Source organism: Peromyscus maniculatus, chromosome 8, assembly GCF_049852395.1.
Source record: "Peromyscus maniculatus bairdii isolate BWxNUB_F1_BW_parent chromosome 8, HU_Pman_BW_mat_3.1, whole genome shotgun sequence".
Lineage (NCBI taxonomy): Eukaryota > Metazoa > Chordata > Mammalia > Rodentia > Cricetidae > Peromyscus > Peromyscus maniculatus.
Window position 1 is genome coordinate 46,341,934 of NC_134859.1, and position 16,467 is coordinate 46,358,400.

Below are 16,467 nucleotides of genomic sequence, written 5' to 3' on the forward strand. Positions count from 1 at the left end.
CTGGACACTTGGCAGTGTGTGTTGAATAAACAGACAATAATAGTCTGTTGTCGTGCAACATGAAATTAGTCCCATACTTAGAATGTATTTTCCCCCTTAACAAGTAAGCACCCAACACTGTCACACAGTTAGTAACTCCAGAGGTATTAAGACACTTTACTGATAAAAGCTTCCAACCATTTCAACAGTTTCATTCATTCATTCACCATCTAGCATTAACAGTCAGTTTCAGTCCTATGAGGCCTTTAGGAATCACCTGATTCTCAGCTGGGAGAAAAGTGGGTTAACTGGCTGCTCCAGGTTACAGAGTTTATGAAAACGCTGTCATGTGAATACGAGTCTGATTAAGTGTAATTTTTTTTTAATCTGTCTGGTATATCTTCTCTGAAGCAACAAGAATGGACACATAAAACCATCACCATCTAAAGAGATTTTGCTTGTTCAATTTGTGTATTTTTAATGAAATGCAACAACCTTCTCCAGGATCAAAATCACCCTGCCTCTTACTTTAAAACTAAGCAAGCTTTTACAACCGAACATCAGAAATCTAAGTAGTTCATTTATAAAAACAGCAACGATTCCAATAATTAGTAAACTTGCTATATCATCAAAAGCAGTAGTCTTCTGAATACGGAACTTCAGTAGTAAGAAATTTTATTTTGGGAATAACAGTGGGCCCCTTTCCGCTCTCCAACCCCGCCCCCAAAAGAAGAAACTAGAAAATAGCGCTGGTTGAAGAAACAACCGTTTCACGTGGTTTTAGGTACAAGTCCCTCAAATATTCGGAAAAGTCAGACTTCCTCTAAGTAAAGGGATTTCCTTGATCTTGAGCCACAGTACACTCTTGCACATAGACAACACACACACATACAAACCTCTGGAAACCAAGCACACCAGAAAGGCCGTTCTTCAGCCAACAAGTGCAAACTTCTCTGGGTTTGAGCAAGCACTTTCGGCCCAGAGCGACAATGCCCCTCCGACCTCGCGTGAGGCCACCTTCTACCCTGCGGAGTCCCGGGCAGTGCACCGCATCCGCGGCTGTCGGCGCCGAGGCCGAGCGGCTCACCGCGAGCCTCGCAGCCGCCCTGACGAAGCCCTTGCAGGCCAGCCGCCCCACCGCCGCCCGGCTCGCCCCCCGCCGGCGACCCCTCGGCTACCTTTCCGCCGGAAGAAGGACATGGCGGGGCCCGGGTCGGGGCGGAGGGCGCGGGGGGACTGTCGCGGGGAGGGCCCGGCTCCCCTCATTCAGCAGCTGGCTGGGACTTCCGGGTCCGCAGGAGCCGCCGCACTAGCCAGAAAACAGCCCCTTCTTCCGGGTGTGGGCGCTGCCGCTTCCTCGGGATGCCCGGGCAGCTGCTGCCGCCATGTTATCAACAAGCCACCCGCCCGGAGTTCCGGTCCTTCCGCGCGCGGGGCTTCACGGGAGGCCCCGGCCCCGCCCCCTCCCCGGCGCACCTCCTCCCGCGGGGCCGGGGCGCGCGCCCGCCGCGCCCACGTGACCCGGCGTCCTTGCGTCCCGGAACCCTTCCCGCGGGTGGCTCCGGGTGGTGGTGGTGTCTCTTCGCTGAGCCTTTTTTGCAGAGACGGAGCGCCGCCTTTTCGCTGAGTTTTGCTAAATGGCAGGGACTGACTGGCAGCTTTACCCTGCCAGGTCTCCCAGACACCCCGGAGAGCCAGCAGGACGAGGAATCGAGAGCAGCTATCTTTTCTTACGGGGTTCCTGAGGCTCCGTCCCTCAAAGTGACCTCGGGAAGGAAGGAGAAAGAGTAGTAGGCTTATTTTCAGACTGAGATCCCTACAGATGCTCACAACGGGAAGGGCCAGCAACCTAAAAACCTAGACAGTGAACCATTTTTTTTCCGTTCTTATTCGAATGCTAACTCCCTATGAATCTTTTGGCCTCCTTCAATCCTTAAAGCCTCCCCACTTTAGTGCCCTGGGTGGATGGTCACTATAGCTCCTGCCAGAAAGGAACCAGGAACTCATGACGCACATTTTCGCTTTTTTTTATGTTGCATCAGTGAAGTCTACTTGAGGCAAAAGGAGAAACAAGTTCAGAAGATGCAATTTGCCTGATTCTTCGGTGTGTAAAACAGGAACTAAAGCCTGGAGTCTTTACCGTATTATTAAAGCTAATTAATACAATGGCCGGTTTTGGTTTCTGCCCGTTTGCTAAGACATGAAATACCACCAGAGCTAAATTCTTAAAAACACACCGTGCATAGATACTGTACTAAACCCTCCAGGTTAGTAACAGTCATTAAGCTTGTTCTTGGTATGGAGGAAACCGGGCACATTCCATCCTCGCAAGGTCACAGCTAGCTAGAAGTGAAACCCAGGTTTCAAGGTCAAAACTCTTCCAGGTAAAAAGAACATTTCTAGGAATGCTGAGCAGGAGCAGGAAAGAAGAGCAGAGGGTGTGACTGTCCTTAGTGAGGTAACGGTGGGAAGAGTTAGCTGTGCGAAGATTGGAGGCTCACTTGGGAGTTAACGTTGCACTTTGAATGTACCTTCAACCCCATGCAGATCCACCTCTCACCCTTGTGCGTCCTTCGTGCCTAATACTGTTAAGACGAGGTGTCGTGGCCGAAGCCTTTAATGCCAGGATTTGGAAGGCAGAAGCAGGTGGATTTCCTGAGTCTGAGGCCAGCTTGATTTACTTGGGGAATTTCAGGCCAACCAGGGATATGTAGTAGATCTTGTTTCAAAAGGATAAAAACAAAACAAGGTGTTGAAGGCATGGCTTAGCAACTAGGAGCATAAACAATACTTGCAGAGGGTCACAGTTAGAGCACCACTTAGAGCATTCTCTGAGAATGTGTAGTGCTTCTCTTATTCCTCTCCCTTCTGGAGTTCCAATCTTGGCCGGGACTGTTTTGTATTTGTTGTCTGGTTGGTTGGTTGACCAGGGCAGGAGGCCCACCGGAGGGGTGAGTGAAAAATCCCTTGAATGAACGAAATGCCAAAGGAGTTGAGGAAAGGGCTCCGGTTCCATTACATCTTCTTGAACCCTTACTCATTCTCTCTGGCTGAACATAGATCAGTGTTGAGGGAATGTTTCCAGTAAAATTGATCCTTCGAAGTCCCTCCTACCAGAAATTCTGGAGTTGCCTTTATACTCTGTAAGAAAAAGATTATTCTGGTCCATTTTCAGTGTGAGAGGCACCTAGAGTTCATCAGAGCTACAGATAAGCAGGACACAACAGGCCCACTAGCTGGTGGCTGGTGGTGGCTTGTCACAGAACTCTTAAGAAAGTTACAGGTAGTCTATACTGCCTTACTGAGCCCATGGTCACAAACAGGGGGGAGAGGGCAGGGCTGTCTCAAGCCCCAAACTATTCTTTAGATAAGGCTTTGTGTCCTAAACTAAGAAAATGGGGAATTTGGGAAAGGGGCAAGTTCCAGCCAATGGAGACGAAGACAGGAATTTCTCCAGATTGGGGTACCTTAAAAACCAGTGTCAGCCGGGCGTTGGTGGCGCACGCCTTTAATCCCAGCACTCGGGAGGCAGAGCCAGGCGGATCTCTGTGAGTTCGAGGCCAGCCTGGGCTACCAACTGAGTCCCAGGAAAGGCGCAAAGCTACACAGAGAAACCCTGTCTCGTAAAACCAAAAAAAAAAAAAAAACCAGTGTCTTGTACCAAAGCATTGCACCAGCAATTTTTGCCTTTTCTTTGGTGGCATCCCTTTCGGCCAAATTGTCTATTAAAAACTGCTTCATTGTATTAGTCTCTTGAATAAATTATTATATTATTTACAGCATCTCTCAGACAGCTAAAGATACAGCAGTCAGCTAATCATAATCATCATTTACTAAGTACTTATGATGTGGTCTCTATGTGCCTACCACTTTACAATCAAGACCTCACTTATCCTTTACACACACATCCCACCACCCTACCACTACTACCCCACAGGAGACCCTGCCATTACTGCCTCCTATTTATAGATGATGGTCTGGAGTTCTTTGTAATGACCTAGGATCACAAAGGTAATAAGAGGCAGAGACAAGATTTCAATTGATGTACCAGTAAGGAAGGGAAGGAAAGGAAGGAAGCAAGGAAGGAAGGAAGGTAGGTTAACCCTGAAGTATAAATTCTTTAAGGCCAAGTGACTAACTTCAAGATTTTGGCGCAGTTAAGATGTTGCATACAAGAACCAAAATATGAAGCTGAGTGGTGACGGTGCATGCCTTTAATCCCAGCACTCGGGAGGCAGAGCCAGGTGCATCTCTGTGAGTTCGAGGCCAGCCTGGTCTACAGAGCGAGATCCAGGACAGGCACCTACTCAACAAAACAAAACAAAACAAAAACAACAACGAAACCAAAACCAAAATATCTTGAGCTATTTTTAGTCCCTTTGAAAACCAGCCATTGCCCATCTCTGTGTCTTATTTAACAACCTATAACTATCAAAACCTTGAAATGTATTCTTAACAGACTACCAGCTTTCATCAATCAAAAGCTAAGAATGTCATCAGGTAGAATCTCAAACCTGAAGCAGAGCTTTCCTGCTTTGCTGTTACCCACCTACAGGTAGATTTACAACTTTGTTTTGTAACTAATAAAAGCCTCATGTAACTGCTACAATGGACCATTGTATTTGGAAGAAACCAGAATCTGTATTCCTAGGCCATGATCAGTTGAATTTGGCTCCAGAATAAACTCTTTCTTACTCCTTTTGAAGTGAAAACTGTGTTTGGGGGCTGACACTTTCCACCTCTAGCTAATACTCCTGTATCTGGTATTCAAGAACAGATGCCTTTTGATGGAGCACAGAGGATGAGCAATACTTAGCAGCCCAGATGCTGCAGGTGCTTTCTGAGTCATATCCATTGTTACAGTTTAGATCTGAACTGCCTACCCAAAGGCTCTTGTTTGAAGGCTTGGTCATCAGCCTGTGGTGTTACTGAGAAGTGGAGGAAACTTTAAGAGAGGCTGCACTAGCCCTTTGGGAGCAGGACCTTGAAGGGAATCATGGAACGTCAACCCTTCCTATCCTTTGAGACAGACCTAGGGGTCTCCTCCCCCAAAGAATATGTGGCTAGAGCTTTGCACTCAGACCTCTATTAGCATTTAACACTGTTAAGTACTATTGAGAATGGTAATCCTATAATTGGTTTTTTATCATAATCACACTTGGTTACGCATTTATTGTTTGTTTATTTATTTAAGCTAAACTGGTAGGATTGTTAAGAATTTAGTCTCTTGAGTGACAGTTGACAGACACCTCACTCACCTCACCCCCCCACTACCTCCCCCCACCCCCCACCCCCCCACACCCACCCCGGCCAACACCTGGCTGCTTTGAGTTGTCAGCCAAGCTGCCCCTCTTTTGACAGCCAGCAGGGGGCAGTCTGGCTGTTCTGAGCACTCCACGATCACTTGGAAAGTATTACTCCAGCCGCGAGGACCACACAATCATGACTGTTGGAGAAGCTGTGACTTCTGCTTCAGGAAGTCTTGCTCTAGTTATGACCACTCTAGGCAACTTGCACCTGCTTTGGGCGACTCCACTCTGGGTAAGATAAGCTTATGTGAACTGTAGACCCCAGCTTCTTAAAATGTGACCCATATGGGGTCACTTAACAATGTGGGGGGCTATAGCAAAAGGTTTCTGAATGTATAATGATTAAAAATTTACAACGGGGGGGGGGGCAGGAGCAATGGCCATCAGTTTAAAGCATTGCTGTGTAATCGTGAGACGTGAAGTTTGGGTGCCAGAAGCTAAATAACAAGTTGAGTGTCCTGTGCACACCTGTGACCCCAGCTCTGAGATAGGCAGAGGCAGGAGGATTGCTGGGGCTTGCTTGCTTCCAGATTCAGGAAGAGGCCCTGTCTCAAAAGAATAGGCAGACAATGGTAGAGGAGGACACCTGATGCCCTACTCTGGCCTCTGTGCGCGCGCGCGCACACACACACACACACACACACACACACACACACAGGTCCACATATAAATGAACAAACAAATCAGTTAAAAATAAAATTTAAAAAATCAAAGGTGTGATAAGTCCCCAAGATAGTTCAGTCAACACTTGCCTTGATGTATCATACAACTTTTATGCAGCCTTGCTTTTGAACACACAACACGGTGCACTTGGGACTGTCCCTTCATAGAACACCAGCAAATGATGCCTGAAAAACCTTAGATCAGAGTTGAGACTACTGTATATTGTGAATTGCTGTTCTTCATCGTACTTATCAAGTTTCCTGATGCTATAGAAACACAATGCTTTCACTGTGGAAAACAAAACATTCAATATTTCCTACCACCATTCCTCAGCATAGAAGCATCAAATTAGTGTGTCCTTGGATTGCGCTGTGTTAGAATGTTTGGTTTTTAAATTTTCTGTTTGATTTTTCTCGATTGGGTTTCATTAAAAGTTGTTAAACTTTGCTTGGGATAAGGCCAGAGAAATTCCCAAAAATTCTGAAATGGCTCCAAACATACTCCGTGGTATTATGCATTTAGGCAAAGCAGCACCGTCAGCAGTGACAATTATAAAAATCAAAATATCATTCAACTCAGCCAGGCGGTGGTAGTGCATACCTTTAATCCCAGCACTTGGGAGGCAGAGCCAGGTAGATATCTGTGAGTTCGAGGCCAGCCTGGTCTACAAAGTGAATTCCAGGAAAGGTGCCAAAGCTACACAGAGAAACCCTGACTCCAAAAAACAAAAAATAAAAAATAAATAAATAAATAAAAAATGTGTCTTAAAGTAGCAAATATTTAGCCAATATTTAATTCTGTGTGTAAAAATAAACAGGCAACCCCTATATTTGGCTCCATTTTGTGTGTGTGTGTGTGTGTGTGTGTGTGTGTGTGTTTTAATTTATTATGTATACAGTGTTCTGCCTACATGTGTCCCTGCAGGCCAGAAGAGGGCACCAGATCTCATTATAGATGGTTGTGAGCCACCATGTGGTTGCTGGGAATTGAACTCAAGACCTTTGGAAGAGCAGCCAGTGCTCTTAACCACTGAGCCATCTCTCCAGCACCCTGGCTCCATGTTTTTTATTTAGTAAGACATTTTTAAGCTTCGTGTTACAAATCTCCATATGGAGTTTCTTCAATGCACATCATCTTCTCTGGAGTAGATTGGTGTTGCCAGCAGCAGATGTGTCTCGTTGTCATGAAAAGCCTTATGTTATTAAAACATCTTAAATGCCATATTCTGTTGATCTCTGAAGTGTTTAAAGATCACCTAAAATGTATCTGTTTGACCTTGAAAACATGCCTAACATGACTACAAGTTTGATTGTTATAGGTGACTATTAACCTGCCTTTCTTTATTATCCTAAATAGTTTGTAATAATAACTTTCAAGGACTAGAAATTTATATTACATTGTTAAATGAGCTGCATAGATACAATACCTTAAACAAGAGTAGAAACATATATTCAGTATAACAAAATAACCTTAAATTTGTATCAATATACAAAAATATCTTAAACAAGAGTAGAAACGTATACAGTATAACAAAAATAACCTTAAATTTGTATCAATATATAAAGATCCATACCAGTATAAAATATTTAAGACTAGTAGTTGCCTCCAGGTGGTGGTGGTGCCTACCTTTAATCCCAGCACTCAAGAGGCAGAGCCAGAAGGATCTCTGTGAGTTTGAGGCCAGCCTGGTCTACAGAGCGAGATCCAGGACAGTCACCAAAGCTACACAGAGAAACCCTGTGTCAAAAAGCAAAAAAAAAAAAAAAAAAAAAAAAAAAAACACAAAACCCCTAGTAATTGCTTTTTTTGGTTTAAAAGTAGATTCAATAATCTACCCCTTTATCCTATCATTTCTATATCCCCCCTTTTTCTTTTCAGAATGAGATTCCTGAATCTAATCTCCTTTGTTCAGCATTTTTCCTGACCATTACCAATAACAACTTGTAACCAACCCCCTAAACAATGACAAATAGCCATAACCCACTGAATGACCAAAAACCACCCACCCCACCTCTTAGGAATGTGGGTATCTTGTTCTCTAGACTGCTTCCGGTTGTGTGGCGTTGGGGCGGGGGGTGGGGGTCGGGGGAGGCAATGGCAATTCTAAGGGACCCTGAGAAAATTGAGATAAAGATCAAGTCCTGGGAGAGCTAGCATTACCATTTGTTGTCAGTCTCTGTGTGATGGGCAAGGGCAGGGCTTATCTCAGGTCCTGGCTGGAGTGGTCTGTGAGGCTGAACCACCTCAGCCGTCACTTTGAAACTGTCCTGAGAAGTTTGCAGTGCAAGGCTGATCTTTGGGTGGTGTTTGTCAGCTTAGTGGCATTACCACAATCCAGGTGGAATCGTTGTTGTGGGGTCCCATCATCCTTTTGGAGACTTCAAAGGTTGCTGTTAGGAATGGTCATGGTTCCCTGAAGAAAACTTACACATGTTAGATGTCATATGCAGCAGATCTCAATGAGGTTAAAGGACCACAATTTGTTAAGTACATCTGGGGTACACAAATTTAATTCCTAGTTACCTGACTTAGACTCAAGCCTAAAAATCATGTACAGGAAGCTAGATAAAGCCTCTTTTTTAGAATTAGTTAGTACTCTATATAACCATTAATATCATGACAGAAATTTAAATATATTTATATTAATCTTATAAATTTTGAGATAATATTTATACCCTAAGAAAAGTTTTAAAGAGTCAAAATAAAACCAAAGGATTATGAGATTAGTGGCAATAGAATAGTTCCTTAATTTTGACTTTTCTTCTGTCCCATACCAGGTGGCTATTCTGACATGAGATAGAAATTTTGGATTTTCCTTTAACAAGTGTGCTTGGGTTTAGAGAAGGTGAGAGCTATGCTCCAACTCCAAAGCCAGCTTTAATTTTTAGTTGAACTAGGACTGCAAAAAGACCATTTACCTTTTGTGTCTGTAGAGAACAGCAGAAACAAACATTTGTGAAGATTTATGAAATTTTATTCTGTTGGAAATGTGCAATACCATTAGGCCAAATTACTCTTTTTCTTGGGACATTTTCTCTGGATGATTTGTCCCTTTTTTGCAGATGTCTCATTTGTTCAGTGGTCTTCAGATTCCTTAGCCTTCATTATCCTGGAAAGATATAAAACAAATCCCTGCCAACCCTAACTTTCTTTTCCTTTTTGGCAGGTTATATCTGATCAATGAAAGGCATTTGTTAGTCTTATAAGTTAATTTAGATTGAATGACCACGCTGTTTGATGAACTATCACCTCTTCTAATCAAGATGTCTCTCCTGTTCAAATCTAATCTTTATCAATTTTGATGGTATCTATATCTTTTCCTATGGAAACAAAAGCAAAACCTCTTCCCCATTGTAACACATATCCTGGTTTCCATTCTGAGGTCAGCACATCTTTAAAGTATACAGGCTGATTGAATTCAGCAGTTTTTTTTCTATTATCCAATGTCTCTCTGCAGCTGTCATTCCCTTCTCATTAGCATTTTAAAAATTTAAGGTTAATAAAGCATTGTGTAATCTATCTCTGGGGGTCTTTATTACCTTTTTCTGTTTATTAAGCATATCTTTTAAAGTGTGATTAGATCTTTCTATAACTGAATGCCCTGTAGGATTGTGTGGTATACCTGTAATATGCTTTTTATTGTAATATGAAAAATTCTTTCATTTTACTAGAAACATGTGCTGGAGCATTGTCAGTCTTAATTTGTACAGGTCTCCCCAATATAGCCATAACTTCTAATGAATGTGTAATTACAGAATCAGCATTTTCAGAACTCAAAGCAGTTGCCCATTGAAATCCTGAATATGTATCTATGGTATGGTGTACATACCTTAATTTTCCAAACTCTACAAAATGAAACATCAATTTGCCAAATTTCATTTCTTTGAATACCCTTTGGGTTACTTCCTACAGGTAGTGGAGTTTGGTTATACAAAGAACAAGTAGGTCATTTCTTTATAATTTCCTTGGCTTGTTGCCAAGTGATAGAAACATCTTTCTTCAAACCCTTGCTATTAACATGGTGTTCCTTATGAAATTCTGAGGCTTCTAGCACACTTCCTACCAATGACTGATCAATTTCATCATTACCTTGTGCTAGAGGGCCTGGTAGACCTGTATGGGATCTGATAATGTGTTATATACAAGGGATAATTCCTATTTCTGATTATTTCTTGTAATTGAGTAAATAACAAAGTTAATTCTGGATCATCTGGAATAAGTTCTACAGTTTTAATATGTAAAACAACTCTTTCTGCATATTGAGAGTCAATAACTATATTAAGAGGTTCTTGGAAATCTAATAACACCAAGAGAATAGTATATAATTCTGATTTTTGAACAGAATCAAAGGGCTTTGAGCCACTTTACTTAAATTTCCTGACTTATAACCTGCCTCTCCTGATTTATTTGCATCAGTACAGAATGTAGGGACTCCAGAAATTGGTGTTCCCCTTACAGTGTGAGGAAGGATCCAATTAGTTCTCTTTATAAACTGAAGTCTCTTGCTTTGGGACATTTGTTGCTAATCTCTACCAAAAAATTACTGCAAGCTCTTTGCCAAGGTTCATTTTCTGCCCATAATGAGGAAATTTCAGCATTAGTAAAAGGTACCACAATTTCTTCGGGGTCTATTCCTGCCAATTGATGAAGTCTTAATTTTCCTTTCAGAATCAATTCAGAAACCTTTTCTACATGAGCACCATATTTCAGTGTATTTTTTGTTAGGACCATCAGCTCCCTAAAAATGACATAGAGACTTATTATTAATTATGAAAGCTCAGCTGATAGCTTAGGCTTGTTTCTAGCTATTTCTTATAACTTAAATTAACCCATCTCTATTAATTTATTTTCTGCCTCGTGGCTTTATTACCTTGTTTTGTTGTGTGTTGGGTTCACATGGGTCCATGGAAGTAACAGGGTCACTCTAGGATGAATTTTAGCCTTCACAGCAACAGGAGAGTCAGCCTCTGTTGAACTAACTGACTGTAGTTTAGCAATAGGCATTTTTATTGTTATACAATTTATACTTTTAGCAAGTCAGTTTCCGTATACCATATCTGAAGATTCCATAGAGACAAATGCCATAGTAATTACCAGTCACAGGGCATTTCAGTTTTCTGAGTCCCCCCATGACCAACTTTTGCATAAGCTTTGAACCTTTAGGAAACTCTCAGAGAAGATTTATATACTTCAAACAAAAGGTACCAGACACAAAAGGTAATGGTCATAAAAGGCAGATCAAAGCCAGGTGCTAACACTCCAGAATCAAAACAGCTGCAGAATTCTGCAGGAACTTTCACTACCTCATCTCTATATTGCCCATCCTGCTTGCTCTGCATCTCCTGGCATCTCCACCTTCTTCTTCCCAGCATCCTCTCTGCTCCCCCAAATCCTACCTAGCTATTGGCCATTCAGCTTTTTATTAGACCAATCAGAGTGACACATCTTCACAGTGTACAAAAAGGTTATTCCACAACAGTGAGCCCCGTAGTCTCAGGCGTTTGAACATTTGGTCCCTAACTGATGGTTGGGAGGTGTGGTGGTTTGAAAGAAAATGGTCCCAAAGGGAATAGCACTATTAGGAGGTATGGCTTTGTTAGAAGAAGCGTGTCACTATTGGGGTAGGTTTTAAGGTATCTTTTGCTCAAGCTTCCCTCAGTGTGACAGTCAGTCAACTTCCTATTGCCTGTAAGCCAAGATGTAGCCAGCACATCTGCCTGCATGCTGCCATGCTCCCCACCATGATGATAATGGACTGAACCTCAGAAATTGTAAGCGAGCCACCTCAATTAAATGTTTCCTTTATAAGAGTTGCTGTGGTCATGGTGTCTCTTCACAGCAATAGAAACCTTAACTAAGACAGGGGGGTTAGTGAAATGATCCATATGAGAGAGCTCCTGATGACCAATCTGATTAAGCCAACTAAAAGTTCTGCTGAGTCCTTTTTTTTTTTTTTTTTATTAATGGGCAGACCAAGAATGGACTTGTGCCTCTGAAAAGTCTCTTTATGTTCAAGCTCAGGGGTACAGCATTTTTATAGACAAATCCATAATTACATCAGTGCTTGAGGTGTGTATGGTGGTGGTGATAGGGTTTACATTAGTGAGGGATTTAGAGTTGCCTAGTAACATCTGCTTTCTTGGCAAGGTTCAGAGGCATCTTCCAGACACTGAATAAAACATTTAGACTATGGTCAAGGCCAGCCTGAAGTGTTGTCAAGGCATAGGTGGATATTGGGGGTGGAAGGCTGAGAAGTGACAGGCAGACATAAAGTAGAGTTGGGACAGGATGTAGTTACCTTAGTCATTTAATTAGGAGGTGTGGCCTTGTTGTCACTAAAGACAGCCTTTGAGAGTTTAAGGACTCATGCCACTTTGAGTTCACTCTCTGATTCCTGGTTGTGGTTTAAGATGTAAGCTCTCAGCTTGCTCCTCCAGGTGCCATGTCTGCCACTTCCCCGCCATGATAGACTCTTCTCCCTCTGGAACCATAAGCCCAAATAAACTCTTCCTTCTATAGGTTCTCTTGGTCATGGTGTTTTATCATAGCAATAGAAAACTAACACACACACAGACACACACACACACACACACACACACAGAGTGGGATGTCTTGGGGATGGAGCTCAAGTCTAAACATAAAATACATTTATGTTTCTTATAGCCTTATACACAGAACCTAAGGCCAATTTTAGTGTGTTTTTATGGTGACCTATCACGTGAGGTCAGGCGCAGAATTTTCAATTTATGACATCATGTTAATCCTTAAATAGTTTAGGATTTGGGAGTATTTTTGCCTTTGGATGTTCAGATTAGGGATGTTTAAATTAATTGATTTTCCTTCACTTAAATGCAGCTGCCTGATCCTTGACAGAATCCATCATCTCCATTGGCAGGTAGTAGCACTCCTTTTTTTGTTGTTTTGTTTTTGTTTTTATTTGTTTTGTTTTATTTGTTTGAGACAGGGTTTCGGGTTTCTCTCTGTAACAGCCCTGGCTGTCCTGGAACTAGCTCTATAGCCCAGGCTGGCCTCGAACTCATGGAGATCTGCCTGCCTCTGCCTCCTGAGTGCTGGGACTAAAGGTGTGCGCCACCACTGCCCAGCGGTAGTAGTGCTCTCATTGTTCACTCTCACCAATGGATGGCTGCCACCATGAAGCCATTCAGAGAGTCTCATGGCAAGACTGCCCAGGTCTGGCATAGAGAATGAGTTCTCACTTTTCCTCCTTCTTTAAGCCTTTTGACCTCTTCCTTAATACCACATCAAGAAAATACTGAGATAGTTTTTTTTTTTTTTCATTTACCCTAGGACAAATTACATTCTAACAATCTATTAAGAGCAGTCTTGGGTGTTCTTGACAGAGGATCTTGATTTGTGGAAGAAGGCCCCCAAATGGGGAAAAAAATCCTCTGATGGTTTATAAAGTCCACTCCATACAACTGTAACTGAACAGTATGTTTCCATCACGGCGAGTGCAAAGCCCAAACACACATGGCCGAGACATAGGAAGGTGCATCATGTGCAGCAGGTGAGGGAAAGCCTCAGTGTTCCTTCCAAAGCAGTGCTCTTCTCAAATGAAAGAAGCATGGGAATTTTTTTTTTTTCAGAAAGCCTGTGTGTATTCATATCGGAAAGTCCTTTCGGGGTAGACACTTCCTGAGTATGCTCAGTGAAAGAGTTCACACTTAGGGAAGCTTGGTTAAAAGGCCACGATGTAAGAAGGAGAGATGATAGAAACATCTTTGCTTATTCTTTTTTTATTGCCATGTTTATCTCCAGGTCATGGTGCACATGTTTAAAATACTAAATTGATGAACAGAAATACATCATGCTTATCTTGCATCATAAAGTTTTAGCGGAGGTCAGGCAAGGCCACTAAGTAGGTGTCTTAGTTAGTGTTCTATTGCTGTGAAGAGACACCATGACCAAGGCAACTCTTATAAAAGAAAACATTTAACTGGGGTCTTGCTGACAGCTGCAGGGGTTTAGTCCATGATTACCATGGTGGGGAGCATAGTGGCATGCAGGAAGTCGCTGGAGCAGTAGCTGAGAGCTACATCCTGATCCATAGACAAAAACTAAAAAATCTCAAAGTCCACCCCTAGTGATACACTTTCTCCAACAAGGCCACACCTCCCAATCCTTCTAATCCTATCAAAGAGTTACATACCCTGATGACTAAACATTCAAATATATGAGCCTATGGGGACCATTCTTATTCAAATCATCACAGTAGGTAGAGACACTTAACCACCAGGCCTGATGGCTTGAGTTTGATATCTGAAATCCATATGGTGGAAGGAAAGAAATCCTGCAACTTGTCCTCTGACCTCTGCATGAGCACATTGGTTACCCCGCACACACACACCCCCCACACACACATGCACACATGCACACATGCATACACATGTTAAAATAAAAAAATAGCTAGAAAAGGACACTTGGAAGATGCAGTAAGGGAGCTGAGGAGGTGGCTCCATGGGTAAAAGAACTTTCCAGACACGAGAGAGAGACCTGTGTTCAGACATCAGAACCTGTGTGAAGCTGAATGAACTTCATGTCTACAGTTCAGGGCTCTGAAGGCAAGATGGGAGCTGGAGGGCTGGAGAGATGGTTCAGTGGTTAAGAGAACTGACTGCTCTTCTAGAGGACCTAGGTTCAATTCCCAGAATCCACATGGCAGCTCACAACTGTCTGTAACTCCAAGATATCACACCTTCACACAGACATGCAGGCAAAACACCAATGCACATAAAAAAATAAAAAATAAATAAAATTATTTTTTAAAAAAAGATGGGAGCTGGAGACAGGAGGATCCCAGCTAGCCCGGTATATACAGAGGCAAAGAACAAACTACCCTATCTAAAACAAGGTAGAAGGTGAGTAACAACATTGAAAGTTGCCCTCTGACCTCTACGTGCACATTGAGGGTTATACACACCAGCACCATACACACAAATACACACACACACACACACACACACACACACACACACACACACACACACTTCATGATTTACTTTTTCTGTTACTGTGGTAGAATCCCCTGACCAAGGCAACTGTGCTGGCTAGTTTTATGTCAACTTGACACAAGCCAGAGTCATTTGGGAAGAAGGAAGTTTAACTCAGAAAATGCCCCCACCAGATTGGCCCATGGGCAAGCCTATTGTACTTTTCTTGATTGGTGATTGATATTGGTAGTCCCAACTTACTGAACGGTGCTAGCTCTGGGCTGGTAGTCCTGGATGCTATAAGAAGCCGGCTGAGCAAGCCATGGGAGCAAGCCGGTAAACAGCGTTCCTCCATGGATTCTGCATCAGCCCCTTCCTTCAGGTTCCTGCCTGGAGTGCCTGCATGGACTTCCTTCACTGATGGACTGCAACATGGAAGAGTAAGGAAATAAACCCTTTCCTCCCTAAGTTGATGTCAGCCAATGGTGTTTTATCACAGCAATAGAAAGCCTAACAAGATAACAACTTAAGGGAAGAAGGGCTTATTTTGGCTCACAGTGCATCATGGCAGAGGAGTCTTGGTAGTAGGAGATGGTCATTGTGTATCTGCAGTCATGAAGCAGAGAACAGTCGATTGCTGGTGCTTAGCTAGCCCCCGTCCCCCAGACACCCCTGCTGTCCAGCACCAGGCAATGGTGCCACCCATTTTTAGAATGAGTTTTCCCACCTCAATTAGCCTAATCAAGATAATCCCTCACAGCCAAGAGGGTAACCTAATCCAGATCTGTCATCACAGGCATGCCCAGTGGCTGTCTCCATGGTGATTCTAGAGTCCATTAAGTTGATAATCAGTACTAACCATCACATATTAAACAAAAGGAAGAGGAGCTTTGCTCATACTCAGCTAACATCTAATGCAGCTGTTTTTAAATCAACACTCAAGTCACCCTGGTTTCTCCCACATCAGAGTCTTTGATAAATGTGATATTTTCTATCCATCAAGGACTGACTTCTTTGATCAGCTGTCCAGTGGCCCAGCTCTGGTTATTTACCCAGGCATAATCTGAAGTATGTGTGTGGAGGTCTACTCCAGCAAAGCAAGTAGCAATTTGCATGACATCTGTGTCTTCTGGGGGTAATGGAGAGACTGGAGAACTCTGAAGGTTCAATCTGTGCTAAGGTCCAACCATCCATCAGCTTTGGCCAGGAGCCTGATTAAGAGTTTGTGTTCTGTCTCTTTTTCAAGTTTCCTGATATTTCTATTAGACTCTGGGTCTGATAACTACCAAGATCAATTCTGCAACTACTGTCTAAAGCTTCCAGAGAGCCAAGAATGCAGCTCAAGGGCAGAGCATGTGTTCAGCAGGCCCAAGGCCCCAACTTAATCCCCATCTCCCCCATTAAAAAAAGAAAGAAGCTGCTAAGGGGTGATGTGGCTTTCAATACGAGATTGGCAGTTGGCTGTGTGAATCCCGCTGGGTTTCCAGAAAATGGCCTCAGTCACGTTTTGCAGGGGCTTTAAAAAGGCAAAACCTAGAATTTACCGCATTTCCCACCAGGTCTAA

General features: G+C 43.0%; 1 protein-coding gene across 2 annotated transcripts in view; it reads right to left on the reverse strand.

The window, feature by feature from the left end:
* Positions 1–1,411, reverse strand: part of Akap10 (A-kinase anchoring protein 10) — a 65,449-nt gene extending 64,038 nt beyond the window's left edge. The window contains exon 1 of one of the 2 annotated variants that reach the window (XM_006973562.4): positions 1,158–1,411. In XM_006973562.4, coding sequence (XP_006973624.1) covers positions 1,158–1,245 — 88 coding nt within the window. In that variant the 5' untranslated portion in view covers positions 1,246–1,411. Of the gene's footprint in view, positions 1–875; positions 1,036–1,157 lie in introns of those variants that run through there. The other variant, XM_042284165.2, reaches the window with a different exon arrangement.
* Between the last annotated feature and the right edge of the window lie 15,056 nt (positions 1,412–16,467).